Source organism: Rhinoderma darwinii, chromosome 2 (assembly GCF_050947455.1).
Source record: "Rhinoderma darwinii isolate aRhiDar2 chromosome 2, aRhiDar2.hap1, whole genome shotgun sequence".
Lineage (NCBI taxonomy): Eukaryota > Metazoa > Chordata > Amphibia > Anura > Rhinodermatidae > Rhinoderma > Rhinoderma darwinii.
The window spans coordinates 69991460-70016018 of NC_134688.1; the positions used below are offsets into that span (position 1 = coordinate 69991460).

A 24559-nucleotide genomic window follows, 5' to 3' on the forward strand; every position below is an offset into this window, starting at 1 on the left:
CAATCCTTCTTGCTGAAGTAATAGCAACTAAGAATGCAGCTTTTAGAGTTAAAAAAATGCATACTAATCGTGTCGAGCGGCTCAAAGGGGGGCTCACAAAAAGAATCGTTAACACCACATTCAAATCCCAGGTAGGAACTGATTTCTTTAGGGAAGGTTTCAGTTTAGAGACCGCTTGAGTGAATCTTCTGATCCACCGATGTTCAGCCAGGGGAGTATTAAAAAAAATGTCCTACGGCTGAAATCCGTACTTTTAAGGTACTAGGACTAAGCCCTTTTTTGAATCCCGATTGTAAAAAAATCTAGGATTTTCGCGATGTTGGGAGAAAAGGGGTCTGGTCCTGAGTCTCCATACCAGGAACAGAATTTCTTCCAAATTTTTTGATAGATTTTTGAGGTAACTTCTTTAGGACTTGATTAGATAGTTGAAATGACCTCATCTGACAGACCGTGGTTCCTCAAGATCTGCCTTTCAGGATCCAGGCTGACAATTTCAGAGTTTCTATTCCCTGAAAGAATAAGGGACCCTGGGAGAGAAGATTCTCCCTGACTGGGAGCATGATAGGGTCTTCCAACGCTAGGTATTTTACGATTGGAAACCAACTTCTTTTTGGCCAATAGGGAAGAATAATGAGCTTTGTCAAATCTTCCTGGATTTTTCTTAATACCATTGGTATTAGAGGAAACGGAGGAAAGGCATAGGCCAGATCCATGCCCCAGGGTTGGGACAATGCATCTACTCCCAATGGGTTGTCTCTGAGATTTAGGGAGAAGAATGTCTCTACTTGGGAGTTTTTCGCCGTGGCAAACAGGTCTATTTGTGGATAACCCCACCTTCGGGTTAAGGACAGAAAGACTTCCCTGTTTAGGGACCATTCTCCAGGGTCTAATTTTCCCGACTCAGGAAATCTGCTGATAGGTTCTCTGAGCCTTTTAGGTGGACTGCAGAGACTGATAGGACATTTTCTTCTGCCCAACTGAAAATTTGTGTAGAGAGGGCCTGAAGAAGCGTGTGTCTTGTTCCCCCTTGATGGCAAAGAAAGGACACCGCTGTCGTGTTGTCCGATAAAATTCTTATATGCTTCCCTTTTATGATGGGTGAAGCTCTTATAAGTGTCTCCCATACGGCTTTTAGTTCTCTGAAGTTTGAGCAGGCCATGTGCCCTGAAAGTGCTGTCTTGGATTACCGACCCCCAGCCGTGTTTGCTGGCATCTGTGGTAATCACTACATAAGGAGAAGTTCTCCAGGGGACTCCCTTGTCTATGTTGTTTGTGCAGAGCCACCACAAGAGGGATGATTTCACAGTCTCGGAAATTTGAATTCTTGAATTCAGGGAGTTCTGTTTTCGATCCCACTGGGACAAGATCAGATTCTGTAAGGGTCTGGAGTGAAATTGACTCCATGGAATAGATTGGATGCAAGACGTCATCATTCCCAACATCCGCATACATTCCCTTATGGAACAGGCGTCTTTCCCCCAAAATTTCCTTACTTCTGCCAGTAGGAGTATTTGTTTCTCTCTTGGGAGGAAGGAATGTTGAAGGGAGGAGTCTAGTAGTACTCCTAAGAAGACCTTCTGTTTTTGGGGAGGAAGACTCGACTTCTGAAAGTTGATTATCCATCCCAATTCCTGTAGTAGGGAAAGAACCTGTGACCGATGACTGTCTAAGATAGACGGAGTATCTGCCGTCAACAAGAAGTCGTCTAGATATGGTATAATTACTATACCCCGACTTCTTACGAATGCCATGATCTCTGCCATAATTTTTGTAAAAATTCTGGGGGCGGAGGAAATGCCGAAAGGGAGGCAGACAAACTGGAAGTGGAGAATGGAAGGACAGTCCTGAATTGCGAATCTGAGGAATCTCTGGTACGCGGGGTGGATAGGAACGTGACAATACGCATCCTTTAAATCGATCGTACACATTGATGCCTCTTCCCTTATTAGAGGAATAGTTGATCTGATAGACTCCATCTTGAATTTTCGATATTTCACCCATTTGTTTAGGACCTTCAGGTTGATTATTGTCCTGTAGGAACCGTTTGGTTTTTTGACTAAGAAGATTTTTGAATAGTGGCCTTTGCATATTTCGTTGTGGGGAACTGGAGAAATGGCTCTCAATTTGAGTAGTTTCTGGACGTCCTGGATAAGGATCTGATGAAGGTCTTTTGCTTGGTATTGGGTTATTAGAAATTTCTCTGGAGGAATGGAGGAAAATTCTATTTTGTACCCTTCTTCTATGATCTTTAGAACCCAGGGGTTCTGGGTTATTCTCGACCATTTGGGATAAAATTGTAGGAGTCTTCCTCCTATGCTCTTGGCGTCATTGCTTTGAGGGCTGGAATGAATTATTTGGGTTAAGGAGATATCCTCGACCCCTTTTTCCTTTGTGGTAACTCCAGCGACCGAACTTCCCTTTCCCGCTGTAGTTCTGTAAGGTAGGATCCCTCTGTTGGCGAAACCTCCCAAACTGAGGGGTTTTTTTTTGGTTTCTCTTCAGGAAACCCCTTTTTCCTATCTGCTGCATTCTCCAGCATGTTATCGAGGAGAGGACCGAACATCAGAGACCCTGTAAACGGGATAGAACACAATTTGTTCTTTGACTTCGTATCTCCTGACCACATTTTGAGCCATAATGCTCTTCTAGCAGCATTTGAGAGAGCCCCATTCCTGGCAGCAAATCTAATAGATTCCGCTGAAGCGTCTACCAAGAATCCGGTTGCCATTTTTAGTAAGGGTAGAGATTCTAATAGATCTTGTCGTGATGTCTTCATCATCAAATGGGTCTCCAGCTGGTTTAACCATATAAACATTGCTCTTGCTACTGATGTGGCCGCGATATTAGTCGAGATCAAAGCAGAGGAAGATTCCCACGCTCTTTTCAGTAGCCAGTCTGCCTTTCGGTCCATGGCGTCCTTCAACTGCGAGGAATCTTCAAATGGGATTGCGGGTTTGTTTTTTTTAGCAACCCTGGCTACTGGGACATCTACTTTTGGGATCTCATCCCAAGGTTTAGTGTCTTCTGGATCAAAGAGAAGTCTGTTTTTAAAATCTCTTGAAATGAAGAGCCTTTTTTCTGAATCTTCCCATTCAGTTGTAACCATTCTTTTGACATTTTCGTTTACCGGAAAAACCTTTGTTTTCTTTTCCGTTAGACCTCCAAACATCTCATCTTGGATGGTATGTGGTTGGTCTTCTTCGGGAATATCCATGGTTTCCCGTATTACTTGAATTAAGGTATCAGACATCTCGGAAGAGAAGAATTTTTTTTTCTCTTGAGTGAAAGAAGTTGAAGGCAAGAGTTCCTCTCCTTCTTCTAACTCACCCTCCGATAGGTAATAACACTCCTGCTCCGAGTCAGACCCCTGAGAGGGAGGACAATATTTTTGATCCACTTCCATCCGTGGTCTTTTTGCCCGGGAGTGGGAGGGAGTTTCTTGAGGAGGGGCGAGGGAGGCTACTGACTGACCCACTTCTTCACGAATCATAGCCCTAAGTTCAGACATGAACGTTGGTTGTTCCTCCTTTAGTATTTTTGCAATACAATCCAGACACAATTGTTTCCTATGTGACTCTGGCAATTTTTTTGCACAAGTCGCACATTTTTTAACCTTCTTTTTATCAGTTTGCCTCTGAGAGGAATCTTTATCCTAGAGAAAACAGAAGGTAGGTAAAGTATGGTGTACATACATAAGGAGTCATAACCCCTACCCCAAGGGTGAGACTCACGTGACCCTGGGACATATCTGGAGTTCCATCAGGACGAGGACGTTCCATACCGCAACAGGTAACAGACAATGCAATATGCAATCCACAAAAATAATCCAAGTTAGAGTTATCAGCTCTAACTACATACCTGTGCGTGTCCCTTTAAATGCGGGCGTTTTGAATTTCCCGCCTTCCAAGATGGCCGCGGACCGGAAGTAGCCCGACGTCATTTCCGGTCGGCTATTCGTTCTTTCCTTGTAGTGCAGCCGCCATAGCCGGCGACTGAGGCTTGCTATGCGGCGCAGCGAGGATCCCTGCCGGTGCGTCCACGTCAATGGAGCTGCCGGTCCCCGCCTGGTCCGCGGCCAGGCCGAAGCCTGCTTGGGAGCCCCCACACACTACCCGAACCCTGCCTAGGATTCCTCCGGTAGGTGTCTCAGGGTGGGAGCTAAGGGACCCCTCGTTCGAGGGGTGTTAGCCTGGGCTTTAGGGGGAAGAGAAGGAGGAGTGCACGGACCCCCGGATCTTGCCCCCTGCCCGAGTTTCTTTCCTGCAGTAATACAGGAGCGACGTCTCTCTGCTCCTGACCCTGTGGGGACAGGAAGAACACTGGCAAGTGGGTGGTGGGAGGGGCCTTTTAACCTCTCTGTCTTCCTGTCCCTACAGAGGTCAATAGGGCAACCTCCTGTAGTGCTGTCATGAGGGATGTACTGGAAATATAAAGTTTGACAAACATTTCATTGAGATTGACATGTCTGGAGTGGAGTCTTGTAATGCACTGCCCCTGCGCTATTTTTCTGGTGCTGAAGCGCAGATAAACGTATTATGTATAGCTTTTTCCTGCGCTTGGGCCCCAGGAAACTAGTGCAGGAGCAGTGCATTACAACATGAGATAATGTTTAAAGGAGTCACGTGCCCTTCCATCATTGGCCATTTTCAAGACAAGAGCGGAGGGGCTGCTCGGGGGAAGAGACCCAGATAACCAGGGAGTGGCCCTTCAAGATGAAATAAAAGGAGGCAACGTCTAAACACAGAATATTAGTAAGTGCCACGTATCTCCCTTACCCACGATTTAAAAAAACATATATAAAGCGGCTAACGACAGCCATTTTTAAATGATTTGTGGGCCACATACCCTAAAAGTTTTACATTTTGCAGAATCTGAAACTTTTGAGAAATTTGGACTGAATTAGATTCATGTAGAATTGATTCTCTCATCACTCGTCTGAGGAAAGGCTGCTGAACTGGAAACATTTCTAAAAAATTACCTATCACCACCTGAGAAATGTACAGTGGATCTTCAGCGTCTATAGAATGGGTTATGTAACAGCGCACTAATAGGGCTGGATCTTTCTAATATACTATTGCTATAAATAGAATTTAAAAAAAAACGGAGATTGCAGGGTCCTTAGCTGCATGGACATGGGTCGGTTTCTAGACATGAAACAATCACCTTGGCTCATGGGCATACATGTGAAAGACGCATTTCTTATAGTGCTGGGTTACAAGAGAACCTCCTTAGACCTTCTCTCCACATTGAATTGTGCAGAAAAATGATGTCTTACTGGCCATGGCTTCAGACTGTCAAGTCCAGCTTCCACATTTTCTAGATCTGCAAACTTTGTAGCTCCATCTGCGTCAGCCATTAATATAGTCTTTCCCCTTGACACAAGAACTCCCTGAAAAAAACACAATGGGAAAAAAATAATAAATAAAAATCTTAGCTGTATAATCAAAAGAAATCCAGAAATATAATATAACTATTCATCTTCTATTGCTGCATGTCTTCCCAGTACAAAGCTCAACTTCCCTTCTACCGAACTTAGGCCATACAATGGACGTACAGGAGTCGGTTTTTGCAACAAAAAAAAAATTAAAAAAAATCCCAGAAAAAATATGACTCATGTAAATATAGACTATATATTACAGCCTTGTTCTAGGCTTATTGCAGGACAGTGGCATATAGACATATTTCCAAGTAGGGGTTGCAATTTAATACAGTTCTTGTGATGAAGACCCTCTTGTCATAGGGACGGTAAGGGGTGTATATATATATATATATATATATATATATATATAAAAAAGACATGAAATAGGAAATAAAAGATAAAACCTCTAATTTTTCTATCAATTTGCGGAAACAGAGTTAATTTAACGGGGACACTCCAGGTAAAATACTGATGTCTAGTGTAGAGACTAAAGGGGCGATGCAGGACTCAAAACACCTAAAGAAAAGTTATATACTGCCCTTTCAGGCCCTGCACCTGTCATGACACAGGGTATAGATTCACCTGAACTCCACTTTTCCTTTGCACCAGTTTTGATAAAATCTCCCCCTAATATAAGAATGCCCTGTGCTTGTTGAAATTCAAAGTATAAATGCTGAAAAAAAAATCCCTTAACTTATTGGGAGTCTGTCCCCACTTTAAGTTCCCCCACACCATGACCACTAGACAGGTTTAATCATACCCATGTCAGCAATCATGCTGCGTGCCAACTAGGGAAGTAATCTTTTAAAAGGACTTTTCCAGTTCTAAGAAATGAATGGCCTATCCTCAGGACATCAACACCGGATCAGTGGGGGTCCAGAGGTCAGATGTTTTGAAGGGACCACGGTGCTTCCCCTTCATTCCGGTCAATGCGCGTACTGTAAATTGCGGACACACTTGTAGCGGCGGTTCACAGCATTACAGGTTTTTCCCATTCAAATGAAAGGGAGAAGGGTAGAATAGTATGAACCCCCGCTACAAGTGTGTCAGCGATTCACTACGGAACAGGTAAAGAATAAATGGGAAGCAGCACTCGCATGAGCAGCCCCTTCATCAGCAGGGGTGCCGGGAATCCGACCCCACCGATCAGGTATTGATAGACTATCCTGAGGATAGGCCATTCATTTCTTAGGACATGAAAACCCCTTTAATCTTCACGTGTTAAATATGAAGTGTCCGGCTTCCCTGCAGTACGTATACCACTTGGATCAAAATGTTTTGCTAATAGCACAAAACGTGCAGTGGTTATTACCTCCCTACCACAAGGCAGTGGGGCTGTCACGATACCAGAATTTGGACTTGGATAACGATACTTGTGTAGTATTGCGATTTCGATACGAAAAAGTTCTTCCATTTTCTGATGGGAGGTACGAGGTGTGATGAATTTCGAATGTGCCTCACATTAATAGTAATTAACATCATCATGTTTCTCAGTCATATTGGGTTAATGTGTGAGGTACATGATGGGGTTAATTACTATTAATGTGAGGCACATGAAGGTTAAATTCATCACACCTCGTGCCTCACATTAATAAGGGGGGCAGTGCGGAGCCATCTACAAGGGGGGCAGTGCGGAGCCATCTACAAGGGGGGCAGTGCGGAGCCATCTACAAGGGGGGCAGTGCGGAGCCATCTACAAGGGGGGCAGTGCGGAGCCATCTACAAGGGGGGCAGTGCGGAGCCATCTACAAGGGGGGCAGTGCGGAGCCATCTACAAGGGGGGCAGTGCGGAGCCATCTACAAGGGGGGCAGTGCGGAGCCATCTACAAGGGGGGCAGTGCGGAGCCATCTACAAGGGGGGCAGTGCGGAGCCATCTACAAGGGGGGCAGTGCGGAGCCATCTACAAGGGGGGCAGTGCGGAGCCATCTACAAGGGGGGCAGTGCGGAGCCATCTACAAGGGGGGCAGTGCGGAGCCATCTACAAGGGGGGCAGTGCGGAGCCATCTACAAGGGGGGCAGTGCGGAGCCATCTACAAGGGGCGGCAGTGCGGAGCTATTCACAAGGGGCGGCAGTGCGGAGCTATTTACAAGGGGGGACAGTATGGGACTATTTACAAGGGGGGCTATGTGGCGCTATCTACAAGGGGGGGGTTGTGTGGCGCTATCTAAAAGGTAGTGCTGTGTGTGGTGCTATGTACAGGGGGCACAAAGGGGACACTGTTACTGATGGGGCACTTTTATTGGGTCGGGCACTAAGGGATCATTATTACAGTCTGGGACACTGTGGATTAGGAGTTTGTTTAGAGGATGAGGTATAGGTGTGGAGGGTGCTAGAAAAGCGAGAAGCCAACATGTCTGTGGGTCAAATTCTGCAGAGAAGTCATGGCTGGAATAAGTCGTCACAGTGGTCTGGGCTGGAGGGAGATAAAAAGGGAAAGTGAACGACTAATCAGAGAAAACATCACCTAAGTTAGTGGGGGAAAGCTACAGACGAGGTTGTGATTGGGGAGTCACTCCTAGAACACGGCACAATGATTTTGTAATGTGTCCATAAAAATGTTGGTCTGTCCATGATTTTTAGCTCAGTTGTCCAGAAGTTTCTGGAGTGGAGGTTGGCAACCCTGGTCAGCATAAGGAGATGCGGCCGGCGCTGCACATCAAGCTGACCATCCGCGCACTGGTCAGGACTCAGGTGCGGGGCAATGGCTGTATCACACATCCGCAGCCCCGCTCTCATACATTCATGTTTTACAATGCTAAGATGTGCGGCCGCACAGCTTAGTATCGAAATACATGAAAGAACGGTATTGAACAGTTTGAAGGTGAACGGCATCTAAACAGTATCGAAGTATCGTGCATCCCTACAAGGAAGAGAGAAGATTCAAAACAAAAGTACAAAATTCACGTTATTTTGGCTTCATGTGCTGTGATCTTAGGCATTGAAAAAAAACTGCACCCCTTAACACAGGTTACTCCTGTGCATCCGCTACTTTTTTTATTTATTTGCACTATAGGTTCAGATTTGGTTAATGCTAATTATTTGGAAGTAGGGGGGCACCTCGGGCCCCACTAATCCTGTAGGAAATAATAGGTTGGACGACCATGCAAAATATCAGGCGTCCAGCAAGGGTTTGGCAGCATCATAGACATTATTTCAGATTTAAAAGGAACCTATCACAATGACAGACCTATTAAAAGAAGGACATTAATAGGATACCCGAGTAGTTACACGACTTACACTTCAAGGTGAGTCACATGGTGTATCACATGATCCATCTCAGCCAGTCAGCAGCTCTGAAAAGGATCCCCGGACTATTGAGGATCGGTTAGTGAATACAATTCCACTCACTAGCATCACACTGATCCTTTTATTTATTGTGGTAGGTCTTAGTGACAGGTTCTCTTAAATGTCAAAGGTCAAATTTAGACTTAAACAGATGGTACGAGGGTGCCAAGGTATTAGGCAGGACACAAAGTCACCCCTTAAGATGTTAAAAGCTGTACCGAAAATGTGATTTAAAGCTAATCTGTCCTCATAATACACTGCCTCGTATAAAGGGAACCGGTCACGTTAAAAATGCAGCCCAATCTGCAAGCAGCATGTTATAGGGGAGCGCCGCTCTCATGAATACCCCGGACTCATAACTACGAGTCCACTGTATTCTCTGCTAGCCAAACGACACATGTTTTGTGCTAATAGTGCAGCGGACCTGTCTCTGTACTATGTGGCCCTTACATATAGATCTGCATAGAAATGGTTAAAATACAGAATACACATTTGCGCACCATCCGGACAGCACCACCTTTGCCTCGATTCTTCACCAGTGTCAGCACCCGAACTTTATCACTTCCATATTTCTTGGAATAGTTCAAGGCGACCTGCGCAGAAAATAAACAACTTTAGATATGTGGCAGGAGCTGCCAGGTTTCAGAATACGCGGGGAAAAAATTGCATTAAAAAACCAAGACTGACATGTCAACAACTCAAATCCAATCCTGCAACAAAAACAACGTTTATAAAATCGCTATCTGGAACAACAACATAAATAAAAAGGGTAAATATTTATCCTGTACAATTACATTGATGCTAAATCAAGCCGATGTAATGAGACAGGCCACACTTGTTATTGGAGCTGGGAACAGGTCATCTAGTCCTCCTCAATTGTTTAGATAATAAATCACATTCTTGCAAAAGAGATTCGTTTTGTAGCGTGAAAACAAATTAAAGGGGTTACCCACTAAATAAATGTATCACCCATCAACAGGATAGATAAGGGTCTGATCTCTAAGGGGCCCATAGAGAATGGAGCAGCAGCAGCGCGCATGTGTCACCGCCGCTCCATTCATTCAGGGGGCTCCGGACCCCCAGAGATCAAACACCGATCACCGTCTCGGTCAATAGGTGAGGAGTTGTTTTGGTGGGATAAAATAAAATCAGGTCACAACACAGTCAAGCTGTAAAGGATCTGCCAGGCACTGCTTCAGGGTTAACTCCCAGAATTAATCAGTCAACACCTGAGTGTACATCCCTGAGACAGACACCAGCTTCCTCCACTCAGGCTGGCAGGCTTAGGAGTGGGAGAGCCTATCGCAACCTGGCCAGACTCAGCTAGCTCCCGCCCTCGGTCTATTTAAGCCTGCTCTTCCTGTCCATCTGTGCTTGTGAATTCTTTCCTTGAGGTTTCCTGGCCCAGCTACAGCTCCTGCTACTTTTTGATCCTGCTCCATACAGACCCCGGCTTACCGACTACTCTTCTGCTTTTCGCTTTGTACCTCGCACTCTCCTGGCTTGACTCGGCTCGTTCACTACTCTGTTGCTCACGGTGTTTCCGCGAGCAACTGCCCATTTCCCTTGCTTGTATTCCCTTGTTTGTTTGTCGTGTTTGTCATGCACTTACTGAGCGCAGGGACCGCCGCCCAGTTGTACCCCGTCGTCTAGGGCGGGTCGTTGCAAGTAGGCAGGGACAGAGTGGCGGGTAGATTAGGGCTCACTTGTCCGTTTCCCTACCCCCCCCCCACCATTACTAATTCACAAGCCCTATACCTAGTCTACCCTGGTCCCTGACACCATTATGGAACCCCGTGAAACCCTGGCTCAGCAAATGCAGGGTCTCTCCCTACAGGTCCAGGCCCTGGCTCAGAGGGTCAACCAGCCTGATGCTACCTTGGTAGTTCCCCTCACCGCACCCCTTGAACCCCACCTCAAGTTGCCCGACCGGTTCTCAGGTGACCGGAGGGCTTTTCTCTCCTTTCGGGAGAGTTGTAAGCTTTACTTTCGCTTAAAGCCTCACTCCTCAGGTTCTGAGAGCCAGCGGGTGGGTATAATTATGTCCCGGCTCCAGGAAGGGCCCCAAGAGTGGGCCTTCTCCTTGGCTCCTGGCGCCCCTGAACTTTCCTCCGTTGATTGTTTCTTTTCTGCCCTCGGACTTATTTATGACGAGACTGACAGAACTGCCTTTGCCGAGAGTCAGCTGGTGACCTTACGTCAGGGTAAGAGACCTGTTGAGGAGTATTGCTCTGACTTTCGGAAGTGGTGCGTAGCTTCTCGGTGGAATGACCCTGCCTTAAGGTGCCAGTTTAGGTTGGGTCTGTCGAACGCCCTGAAAGACCTGCTAGTTAGTTATCCCTCTTCTGACTCCTTAGACCAGGTTATGGCTTTAGTGGTACGACTTGACCGACGTCTCAGGGAACGACAACGTGAACGTTTATGTGTTTTTTCCTCCGACTCCCCCATGATGCCTCCCGAAGTCCCGTTGCTTCGTTTCTCCCCTAAAGACTCAGAAATACCTATGCAACTCGGGGCCTCCGTGTCCCCTCAACAACGTAGAGAATTCCGCAGGAAGAATGGTCTCTGCTTCTACTGTGGGGATGTCAAGCATCAAGTAAACAACTGTCCCAAGCGTAAGAATGCTGCCAGAGAGCTCCCGCGTCTAAGTGATCATCGGGGAGGTCACTTGGGCGCACAGGTATTTCCCGTAAATATGAAACGTACTAAGATATTGCTTCCCTTTCAGGTCTCTTTTGGTGGTAGGTCTGCTACCGGCAGTGCCTTCGTGGATTCAGGGTCCTCTACTAATATCATGTCTGTGGAATTTGCTATGTCTCTCGCTATGCCTCTGATTGATTTGCCTAAACCTGTTCCGGTAGTGGGTATCGACTCCACTCCTCTTGCTAATGGTTATTTTACACAGCATACCCCTGTTTTTGAACTCCTTGTTGGCTCCATGCATTTGGAGCAATGCTCTGTACTATTGATGCAGGGATTATCGTACGATTTGGTTCTAGGTCTTCCCTGGTTGCAGCTGCATAATCCCACGTTTGACTGGAATACTGGGGAGCTAACCAAATGGGGTAATGAATGTTGTACGTCATGTTTTTCTGTTAATTCTATTTCTCCCCCTAAGGAGGTGAATACGCTACCCGAGTTTGTTCAGGACTTCGCTGATGTTTTCTCTAAAGAGGCCTCCGAAGTATTACCGCCTCATAGAGAATACGATTGCGCTATCGAATTGGTACCAGGAGCTAAGCTTCCTAAGGGTAGGATATTTAACCTTTCTTGTCCCGAACGTGAAGCCATGAGGGAGTATATCCAGGAATCCCTGGCCAAGGGTTACATTCGTCCCTCTTCTTCTCCGGTAGGTGCTGGCTTCTTCTTCGTAGGGAAGAAGGATGGGGGTCTTAGGCCATGCATTGACTACCGTGGCCTGAATAAGGTCACGGTAAGGAACCAGTATCCCCTTCCTTTGATTCCTGATCTCTTTAATCAGGTTCAGGGGGCCCAATGGTTCTCTAAATTGGATCTACGGGGGGCGTATAACCTTATTCGCATCAAAGAGGGGGATGAGTGGAAGACTGCGTTTAACACGCCCGAAGGCCATTTCGAATACCTCGTCATGCCCTTTGGGTTGTGCAATGCCCCTGCGGTCTTCCAGAACTTCATAAATGAGATTTTGAGAAATTACCTGGGGATATTTCTTGTAGTGTACCTTGATGACATATTGGTGTTTTCCAGGGACTGGTCCTCCCACATAGAGCATGTCAGGAAAGTGCTCCAGGTCCTTCGAGAAAACAAACTGTTTGCCAAAATCGAAAAATGTGTATTTGGGGTACAGGAGATACCATTTTTAGGTCAAATCCTCACTCCTCATGAATTCCGCATGGACCCTGCCAAGGTTCAGGCTGTGGCTGAATGGGTCCAACCTGCCTCCCTGAAAGCGCTACAGTGTTTTTTGGGGTTCGCTAACTATTACAGGAGATTTATTGCTAACTTCTCGGTCGTCGCTAAGCCTCTTACGGACCTCACTCGCAAGGGTGCTGATGTCCTCCATTGGCCCCCTGAGGCCGTCCAGGCTTTTGAGACCCTCAAGAAGTGCTTTATCTCGGCCCCCGTGCTGGTTCAGCCCAACCAAAGGGAGCCATTTATTGTGGAGGTTGACGCGTCCGAGGTGGGAGTGGGGGCCGTCTTGTCCCAGGGTACCAGCTCCCTCACCCATCTCCGCCCCTGTGCTTACTTTTCTAGGAAGTTTTCGCCCACGGAGTGTAACTATGATATTGGCAACCGCGAACTTTTAGCCATTAAATGGGCATTTGAAGAGTGGCGCCACTTCCTGGAGGGGGCTAGGCACCAGGTAACGGTCCTTACCGACCACAAGAATCTGGTTTTCCTAGAATCTGCCCGGAGGCTAAACCCGAGACAAGCTCGATGGGCGTTGTTTTTTACCAGATTCAATTTTTTGGTTACCTATAGGGCCGGGTCTAAAAATATTAAGGCGGATGCACTGTCGCGTAGCTTCATGGCCAGCCCTCCTTCGGAGGAAGATCCTGTTTGTATTTTGCCTCCAGGTATAGTCATTTCCTCTATCGAGTCCGATTTAGTCTCTGAAATTGCTGCTGATCAAGGTTCAGCTCCTGGGAACCTTCCTGAGAACAAGCTGTTTGTTCCCCTGCAATTCCGGCTAAGGGTACTTAGGGAAAATCACGACTCCGCACTATCTGGCCATCCAGGCATCCTGGGTACCAAACACCTCATTACCAGAAATTATTGGTGGCCTGGTTTGCCTAAAGACGTTAAGGCCTACGTCGCCGCCTGTGAGGTTTGTGCCAGGTCCAAGACTCCCAGGTCCCGACCAGCGGGCTTACTGCGTTCGTTGCCCATTCCCCAGAGACCTTGGACACATATCTCCATGGATTTTATCACCGATTTGCCTCCATCCCAAGGCAAGTCGGTGGTGTGGGTGGTGGTAGACCGCTTCAGTAAAATGTGCCACTTTGTGCCCCTCAAGAAACTACCCAACGCCAAGACGTTGGCTACCTTGTTTATCAAACACATCCTGCGTCTCCATGGGGTCCCCGTCAATATTGTTTCTGACAGAGGGGTACAATTTGTTTCATTGTTTTGGAGAGCCTTCTGTAATAAGTTGGGGATTGATCTGTCCTTCTCCTCTGCCTTCCATCCTGAAACCAATGGCCAAACGGAGAGGACTAATCAGTCTCTAGAACAATACTTAAGATGTTTTGTCTCTGACTGTCAATTTGATTGGGTTTCTTTCATTCCCCTCGCCGAATTTTCCCTTAATAACCGGGTCAGTAACTCGTCAGGGGTCTCTCCCTTTTTCTGTAATTTTGGGTTTAATCCACGGTTCTCCTCCGTTTCACCTGGTTGTTCCAACAATCCCGAGGTGGAGGTCGTTCATCGGGATCTGTGCACAGTCTGGGCCCAGGTTCAGAAGAACCTAGAGGCGTCCCAGAGCATACAGAAGGCTCAGGCCGATAGAAGACGTTCTGCTAACCCCCTGTTTGTGGTCGGGGATCTGGTGTGGTTGTCATCCAGGAACTTGCGTCTCAAGGTTCCGTCCAAAAAGTTTGCTCCCCGGTTTATTGGCCCGTATAAGGTCATTGAGGTCCTCAGTCCTGTCTCTTTCCGGCTGGAGTTACCCCCGTCTTTTCGTATACACAACGTGTTTCATGCCTCCCTCCTGAAACGCTGCTCCCCGTCCTTGGCCCCCTCGAGGAAACCTCCTGTTCCCGTCCTCACCCCTGAGGGGGTGGAATTTGAGGTGGCCAGGATCGTGGACAGCAAGATGGTCCAAGGCTCCCTCCAGTACCTGGTCCATTGGAGAGGATACGGGCCCGAGGAGAGGACTTGGGTACCCGCCCGGGATGTTCACGCTGGGGTATTGGTCAGGAGGTTCCACCTGCGTTTCCCCAGTAAGCCAGGTCCACTTAGAAAGGGTCCGGTGGCCCCTCATAAAAGGGGGGGTACTGTAAAGGATCTGCCAGGCACTGCTTCAGGGTTAACTCCCAGAATTAATCAGTCAACACCTGAGTGTACATCCCTGAGACAGACACCAGCTTCCTCCACTCAGGCTGGCAGGCTTAGGAGTGGGAGAGCCTATCGCAACCTGGCCAGACTCAGCTAGCTCCCGCCCTCGGTCTATTTAAGCCTGCTCTTCCTGTCCATCTGTGCTTGTGAATTCTTTCCTTGAGGTTTCCTGGCCCAGCTACAGCTCCTGCTACTTTTTGATCCTGCTCCATACAGACCCCGGCTTACCGACTACTCTTCTGCTTTTCGCTTTGTACCTCGCACTCTCCTGGCTTGACTCGGCTCGTTCACTACTCTGTTGCTCACGGTGTTTCCGCGAGCAACTGCCCATTTCCCTTGCTTGTATTCCCTTGTTTGTTTGTCGTGTTTGTCATGCACTTACTGAGCGCAGGGACCGCCGCCCAGTTGTACCCCGTCGTCTAGGGCGGGTCGTTGCAAGTAGGCAGGGACAGAGTGGCGGGTAGATTAGGGCTCACTTGTCCGTTTCCCTACCCCCCCCCCACCATTACTCAAGCACTAGTTTCAAAAGTAACTATACAAGACAAGCTCCATAGTGCAGTCCTCTTTAACCCCTTAACGACCAGCGTATAGTCTTTTTACGCCAGCCGTTCGTGGTAGTTCTTCTGAAGTAGCGCCTTTTCACGTCGGCACTTTAGAAGAACTTTTCCCGCATCGTGCGGGGTGCTGCTGAAGCCCGGGCTGTTAGCAACAGCCTCAGGCTTCAGGGCAACGATTGGAGATCACTAGCAGTGGTCTCCGATCATATTTAACTCCTCAGATGCGGCGCTCAATAGCGAGCGCCGCATCTGAATGATTTTAGAGGGAGGGAGATCCCTCTCTCACCCCACTGCCCCCCCCCCCCGCATCGCAGGGTGCCGATGGTTTCTATGGCAGCCTGGGGGCCTAATGAAGGCCCCCTGGTCTGCCTTTAGCGATTGCCTGTTAGGCCTAACAGATGCCTGTCAGTTTTACACTGTCAGGCAATAATACACTGCAGTACAGAAATATTGCAGTGTATTAGAATAGTGATCAAAAGGTCGCACAGTAAGGTCCCCTTGTGGGACTAAAAAAAAAAAAAAAGTTAAATAAAGTTTTAAATAAATAAATGTCCCAAGTTAAAAATTAAAAACCCACTTTTTCCCCTTACAAAATACTTTATGAAAAAAAAGTAAAAAGTTACTCATATTTGGTATCACTGCGTCTATAATGATACCCAGCTATAAAACGATAGCATTATTTAACCCACACGGTGAACGCTGTAAAAAATAAAAAACAACACCAGAATTGCTGTTTTCGGTTCATCCTACCTTCAAAATCATTTGATAAAAAGTGATCAAACAGTCGCATGTACTCCAAAATGGTACGAATAAAAATGACAAAGTCGTCCCGCAAAAAAAAATAAAAAAGGCCTCATACAGCTGCATCGGTGAAAAAAAAAAAAAAGTTATGGCTCTTAAAACAGGCACACAAAAACAAATAATTTTGAAAAAAAAAAAAAGTTTACTGTGTAAAAGTAGGAAAACAAAAAAAAAAAAAAAACCTATATAAATTTTGTATCGTCGCAATCATAACGACCCACTGAATAAAGTTATGTTATTTATACCAAACAGTGTAAAATTAAAACGCAAAACAATTGGCGACATTTCAGTTTTTTTCCCCAGTACCCCAATAAAAAAAAGTTAATCAATAAATTATATGTACCAAATACAACTTGTCACGTACGTACACTATATGGACAAAAGTACTGGGACACACCTCTTAACCATTGAATTCAGGTGTTTCTTTCAGTCCTATAGCCACAGGTGTATAAAATCCAGCAGTAGCCATTTCTAACATTTGTGATAGAATGGGTCGTTCTAAAGAGGTCACTGAACTCCAGCGAAGCCACTGTTATAACAAGTCATGCCCCATGCACACGACCGTATTTTCAGCCATCTGTAAATACTGTCCTTAAATACGGATCCATAGTCATCCACAACTTACCCGCATATACAGAACGGTATCTGCAAATAGGGTCCGAAGTGCATCTGTATATACGGATCCGCAAGAAAAAAACACAAAGGATGTGCAACAGCTGCAAACCTGGCGTCGCCTAGCAACACTTCCGTAATTACAGACTGCTACGGGTGCACATCCGTAGCCGCCCATAATTACGGGAGCGCACATAGACTTCTATGGGGAGCCTGTGCCATAATTACAGACAAGAATAGGACATGTTCTATATTTTAGGGATCATTTCTACGGAACGGACACCCATCCATAAAAATACGGAAAGGTGTCCATAGCCCATAGAAATGAATGGGTCTGTAATTACGGTCCATAATTATGGATGAAAAATACGGTCGTGTGCATGGGGCCTTAGTTTGTGATATTTCTTCCCTCCTAGATAGTCCACGATCAACTGTGAGTGACATTATTGCAAATGGGAAGCGTTTAGGAACCACAACAACTCAGTCACGAAGTGGAGACCACGTAAAGGTAAAGAGCGGGGTTGCCGAGTGCTGAGGCGCATAGGGCAATAAAGTGACCAACACTCTGCTGTCTCAATAACTGGAGAGCTCCAAACCTCCTCTGATATTATCAAGACAAAAACTGTGTGCCGGGAGCTTTAGGACATGGGCTTCCATGGCCGAGCAGCTGCATACAAGCCCGACATCACCAAGCATCAGATGGAGTGGTGTAAGACATGCCGCCACCAGACTGAAACAGTGGAAACGTGTTCTGTGGAGTGATGAATCACGCTGATCTATCTGGCGGTCTGATGGACGAGTCTGGGTTTGGTGAATGTCAGGAGAACATTACCTGCCTGACTCCATTGTGCCAACTGTAAAGTTTGGTGGTGGAGATAATGCTATGGGGTTGTTTTTACAGGGGTTGGCCTTAGTTCCAGTGATGGGAAATCTTAATGCTTCAGCAAACCAAGACATTTTGGACAATTGTATGCTTCAAACTTTGTGGGAACAGTTTGGAAAAATATTTTTTACTTTGAATAAAGATTTAAAAAAACAAAACAAATTCAACTTTTTATTTTTGTCTCATTAGGGGACTTGAATTTGCCATCTCCTCATCGCTTTAATAATACATTACAAAACTCCTGTGTTGCAATGTATTAAGCCCGTCGTCGTTGTACTGACAGGCAACCTATTAGGCCTTGCCTAAGAGCTCACATGTTCTATGGAAACTACCTGCCAAATAAAACAAACGTTATATTTCTGTTTTGTGATTGTGGCAGCCAATCACTGTCCACAGATGTGACGCAAGTAAGGTCGACATGTGGCTGCTGCAGCCAGTGAGTAGCTGCCGTGGTCACGAGTTGCTGTAGCATTGTAAGGAAAGACTGGCAAGGGACCAGTTAGAATGATAGCGGCGGGGGATCTGGAAGGGGAGTACATCATTATCTGTCATTTAGCCATTTCCCTAATATGCCTATTTACGTTGCGAAAGGGTAGTAGCAGAAGCAGTACAGGCGCCATAGCCGCCGGGTTCAGCGGCAATGCTTGCGATCAGAAGAATTTAACCCCTCAGATGTCAGATGTAAAAAAAAAAAATAATAATCTGATCATCCCCTTTCCCTGGATCACATCTAAAAAGAAACAATAATAAATATAAACACATTAGGTATCCACGTGTCCAAAAACGACCAAACTATAAAAATATTTATCTAATATGATGAACGTCCTAGCGGGCAAAAAGGCCGAATCAGTTTTATTGCCACTTCAACCCCTACAAAAAATTTTAAAACAGTGATTGAAATGCCAGACATTCCCCCAAATCATATTATTAATAACTAAATCTTTCCACATACAAAGACACCTTACACAGCTCTGTACACAGAAATATGAACAAATTATGGGGGGTCACAATATGGCAATGCAAAAAAATAAAAAATGTTTGGTTTCTTTCAAGCTTTTTTTTTTTTTTTACAGGGAATAAAACATAACAAAAACAATATAAATTTGTTATCACTGTGATCGTACTGACCCGTAGAATAAAGATAACGTGTCATTTTCACCAGTGAACACCGTAAAAAAGAAACCCATAAGAATATGGTAGAACTGCTGTTTTTTTTCAATTCTACCCCATTCTGATTTTTTTCCGGGCACATCACACATAATATTAAATAGTGCCATCAGAAATTATAATTTGTCCCGTAAAAATTAAGCCCTCATATGGCTGTGTCAACCAAAAAATAAAAATAAAGAGTTATGACACTTTGAAGGCAGGGAGGAAAAAACAAAAGCATAAAAACAAAAAGGAGTCTGGTCCTGAAAGGGTTTGTTTCAGAAAGACAACATGTTTTTTAATGGAGGCCGGTGTGGCGATCGCCTGCTGGGAAAGCCAGATATCTCTTCATATAGTGATGGTTATTAATATGTTAAACACATTTAAAAGACTGAAGCACCATCTGTTGAGATGAAGATACGAGCATTTGATTCACACAAATACGTGCAAAGATTTCCCCTCTATTCAGTCTTTTTTTCGGTTTATTCTGCCTTTTTTTCGGCTCGTGGAATTTAAAGCGTTGCTCATGTTTATGTGAATAAAAGGCTGGATTCTCAACACTTGGTGCTTTGTTCTTTTCGGTTCGGCCAATAAAGCCGTCTTGAACCGGCACGCAGACTATTTTGCACCCATTTACTGTGAATTGGACATATGCGAGAGGAAGAAATCAAATTCTAAACGGTCATTCGACTTCCATCCCAAAAATATATATATTTTTTAATCTATCTGATCCTTTGTCGCTCCCCCGTCCCCTAGTAAAGCTGTGCCAGAGGTGTCCTGCATAGAAATAACAGCTGAACGGGCATGTTAAATGGTGGGCACAGGAATGTACGCCAGAGGGATGTCCAGACCAGGGAGCTCCACATATGTGGTATAGGGTTGCCAACCATATGTAAATTCGCGGACAGTCCATATAAATTGGGGATTTTTTTTTTCCAGTGCCCACAGGACGATGATAACCCTGAAAAACCTAAGGAAAGGTAAAAAAAAAACAAAAAAACGATACAACTAAATACAATGAAATAAGAGAAAAGCATGACCACAAGCTGAATGGCTATAATATCTTGCATTTAGATTGTGATATTATAATACCTGTGTTGTTTTATCAGAACTCCCATCATCTACAAGGATGACCTCATACCTGAAGGATGAACGCTGCTTCTGTAAAAAAAAACGCACCAAAAATTACATTTCCTATGGAATACATATAGCGCCATTGCGTTCCACATCAATCTAACAATTATTGAATAATGATCATTCCAGTAACAATTACAATATCAAATAGAGTAAAAAATAGTGTAGAACCGCGTTAGCCAGAAACAATTGTCAAAAAAGACAAAAGTATAGTAGATATGATACCTTTATCCCCCATGAGGATGGCATAGCCGCATGCCAACTCTTTCTTCAAAAGAACAATCTAGCGACAGAGCCAGCCCTACAACTCACCAGGTTCGTACTCCATCACAATTATTTTTTATTTGACAAAGACATATAGCTTCAATGTATGGGAAGCGCTATGGGTAGCAAAATGTCACCACAATATGCCAACCTGTTCATGGCCAAACTAGAGGAAGAGTTTTTATTAACCTGCGCAACTAAACCTCTGGCATATTTCCGGTACATTGATGACCTGTTGATAATCTGGACAGGCTCAGAACATGAACTGCTTTCTTTCCATAAAAACTTCAACAAGTTCCATCCTACCATCAAACTCACTCTCAACTACTCTACATCTCAAATACATTTTCTGGACATGACCACACACATGAGAAACAATACCATACAAACAACAATCTACCATAAACCTACAGGCCGTCCAGCATATCTGAGATGGAACAGCTTCCATCCGAGACACATAAAGAAATCCATCATCTACAGCCAGGCTCTGCGATACATACGGATCTGTTCAGACTGTGAAGACACAAAACAACACCTGCTATCACTGAGGAATACATTCTTACAACAGGGATACCATCCAAGGATTATAGATGATCAGATCTACAGAGCAACAAGAATTCCAAGGAGCAATCTTCTGGAGTACAAAAAGAAGGAAGACAACAGCAGGGTGCCCCTAGTGGTCATATACAACCCACAAATGAACATCTTGAGGAAAATTGCTGCTGATCTCCAACCTATATTTAACAAAGACAATAAACTGAAGGAAATATTCCCAGATTTACCACTCCTTGCCTACAAACAGCCACCAAACCTAAGGAATCTCCTGGTCAGAAGTGCCCTCTCACCACCATCAGAGACTGGCACCTTTCCCTGCAACAGTAGAAAATGCAAGACCTGTACCAACATCTGGTCATCAAACACCATCCAGATACCAAACACGCAGCAGGACTATAAAATCACTGGCACGTTCTCCTGTACATCCTCCAATGTAGTGTACATGATCCTGTGTACAAGGTGCATCAATAAAGGAATCTACATTGGGGAAACCATACAAAAACTACAAACCAGGATGAATCTTCACAGACATACAATAAAACAGGAGGTGGATACACCCGTGGGAAAACACTTCTCTGGACCTGATCACAGTTTGGCAGATCTAAAGGTCCTAATTCTGAAGGGTCATTTTATAAACGACAGAGAAAGAAAAATTTGGGAATTCAAGATGATGATAAAATTCCAGTCATTGACACAAGGCCTCAATCTAACACCAGGATTTATGAGCCACTACATGGACACACGTCACGTCCCCCATCAGACTGACTCCAGATCCCTTAACTCCTAAGTCATCACCCCTATAACCTCAGTTTTATTGCCCCGACTTATCTTAATGATGTATCACCTCATGTAATAATTGTCTTTGTGTAACATCTAAATGTTGTGCTTTTTTCTAAGTCATTCATTTGTAAACTGCCTGAAGAAGGGGCCTCTGTGCTCTGAAAGCCGCATTTATAATTTTTATGGTTCGCCAATAAAGGGATCTACCTACAGTACTTTTGTCTTTTTTGACACAAAAGTATTTAACATTGAATATCAATTAGACAAATGTCCATCCACAGGTAGTTTCTCAGCTAGCCAGTGCTGCGGAATGACTGCAAAGCATGCGTGGCTCTGATATCTCTCATATCACCTGCACAGGTCAGCGGATCTGGGAGTGAACACTCATTTTTTTACAGAACTCAGAAGTTCAAAAGTTACAAATACGATGGAAAGCAAAAACTACTAGACTTTTAACAGCAGTTCTATTTTATTTTAAATAACATTACTGCCCCCTAGTGTTGGTTGGAACAAAATGCGGGAAAACATCCACACAGCACCATGAACTGGTAGAGTTATGCAGCTAAAACAGGTAATCTGGAAAGCTCACTTGCCAATAACGGAGATTGTGTGGCTGAACAAGGCTTTCCATGTGGATGCTGACCGTCATGATGCCCGTCATGATGCCCATACTACTGGGTACCTGAACAAGAGAAGGTCTCTAGATGACACTAGCAGGTTGGGGGTTTAGAAGAAACTATTATTTTTTTTAAAATAAATACCTGTCTTTTTTCAAGAAATTCCAATGCCTCATCCATCATAACAGGCACTGGAAGAAAACCAATAAACATAGGAATCAATGGTATAAAATACAAGTAAATGATATAAATCGCGCAGTGGTATCGACCTCAACGCCTACTTATCTATTTTTGAGATGATGGACCTATAACTGGAGGAGACCAAAAGGAACTCAGAAAATACAAGTCAGTCCAAATCGAGATAGACGCCTGCAGCAAAGTCATTATAAAAAATACGTTTGACCGTTCGTTCCAATTGGTTATTATGGGAACAGACACTTTTTGTGAGAATTTTGACTGATGAGGCGGAGAGTGAACATTTGGTTTTATAGAACTGCTGACATCCCTTTATAGACTAAGCGTCACTTTTACATTAGGTGCCGACAGATCAAACGGAAAGAGAATTCTGGGCAAAACCGAAATATTGGGTGAACGCCCCACAGTTTTCACTTCAGTTTGGCCGAGATATTGCCGATATAAGGGGCGGATTAGCTTTCTCATAGACCGCATGCAGTATGTTCTGCCGGTAACCTGTAAAAGAAAACCATGCTTTGTATGTAGAGTGGTATTATCTTATACATGAGGGACGGATCGTGATAGACTGTGATGCCGACTGCTGTCAGTACAAAGGAGTAAGGCACCAACGCAACCGATCAGACTGATATCTCCAACACGTGGGACCCAAACTAAGTGAAACCTGTGCGGCGTTCTTTCCACAATTTTCAAAATTGACTGGGGCATTTTATTAAAGGGGTACTCCAGCTTAAGAAATTTATCACCTTTCCAGTGGATAGAGAAAAACATGTAAAGTAAAGAAAAAATGTTGCATTGTTTTTTTCTTTACAAGTATTGAGTGCAGTCACAGCGTACGTGCACCTGCAGATTTTTCATTTTGCTAGGCTGTGCTGACCAACGGTTTTTGTGTATCCACTGGATAGCTGATAATGGTTAGATCGCTGTGCTCCATAGTTTTTATCAGTGCCATAGACCTTGAATGGAAAAGCAGTGACATGCCAGGAGTTCTGTCCGCTGGGGTTCCGGGCAGGGGTGGGATTCAGACGATTCTCCCGAACCGGTTGTTAAAAATCAGTCAATTTGGAGAACCAGCGAAAAGAGGGATTCACATTTTATTAGTAATCAATGCAGAAATCCAGGTAATTCCAATGGGTTAACTCCCCTTCTTTTGCAGTTTTACCCAGGTATAATAGTGAATGTCACATATTGTGATTAGTCACAAACCGAGAGAAAAAATCCTGTTCCTTGTTACATAATAATGGGTTTATTTGATCTACGAGATGAGACCACTTCAGCATCAAGTAATAACATTTCAGAGATTTAGTTTGTTTCTGTACAAATTCTAAGTAGTTTCCGACTGTATTAGTCCTGTATGAACTATTATTCTAACGGAGACGACTCTGTGGTCATACAGATTACAGCAGGACCACGGATACAAAGGAACCGGACGCACCAGTGGTGGTACTTCCATCTGTATATACCATGCCTTCAAAAAGGTCTGAACTTCAAATCATCGGCACTGTAGTTACCTCCCAGGATGCCCTATGCCACTCAAAATTCTCAGCAGGTATAAGCCATGGAGAGGAGGCAATCAGCAGGTTCTCAGCAGGAATAAATAAAGGTTTTACTGCCTGCTGATGGTTTCCATTATAAACAGAAAACGTTATCCTGTCTAGAGTCAAATAGACCACAAAATAACAAAATTAAAGAACTTCTACAGTACTTCGGGAAGAGATACATATTGCACAAATAATTTGTTGGCGTGGAGTTCTTTACCTTTACTATAGACAGTGACCAGTTAGACAAGAACTAAAAGTGCTTTTACACCAGCAAATATGGCCCATGTTTACCAATTTTAAAACGAGCGCCAATGGACAATACAGCTCATTGATCGGCACTTGTTTGCACCCTTAGGCTGGGTTCACACGAGCATGTACGACGCTAGGAGTCTCTGCCTCTCCGTGGAACAGCTGTCCCGTACTGAAAACATGATTACAGTACGGGACAGTTGTCCTGCAGAGAGGCAGGGACTCCTAGCGTCGTACATAACTATGATGCTAGGAGCCCGGCTCCCTGCACGGTGTTCGGTCCGGGACTTGCGGCCGAAATACGTTCCGTCCTTTACGGACCGAACATGCTCGTGTGAACTCAGCCTTAAACGGAGTAATGATAATTTAGTATGGGGATGAACAAACGTTACTACCATTTGCACAATGTAAGCAGCAAGTCTCTGTTTACACAGGGAGATGTGCTGCCGACCTGCGACAAGTTTTCTGGCTGCATAAAAGATG

The 24559-nt window shown here is 44.9% G+C and overlaps 1 protein-coding gene across 1 annotated transcript in view; it reads right to left on the reverse strand.

Annotated features, from left to right (window-relative positions):
- The window catches only part of ALG5 (ALG5 dolichyl-phosphate beta-glucosyltransferase), a 51072-nt gene that overhangs the window by 22229 nt on the left and 4284 nt on the right, over nt 1-24559 (reverse strand). Inside the window, exons 3-6 of the mRNA XM_075851732.1 lie at nt 22239-22285; nt 19837-19905; nt 9207-9299; nt 5276-5389 (exon numbers count right to left, since the gene is read on the reverse strand). Coding sequence (XP_075707847.1) covers nt 5276-5389; nt 9207-9299; nt 19837-19905; nt 22239-22285 — 323 coding nt within the window. The remainder of the gene's footprint in view (nt 1-5275; nt 5390-9206; nt 9300-19836; nt 19906-22238; nt 22286-24559) is intronic.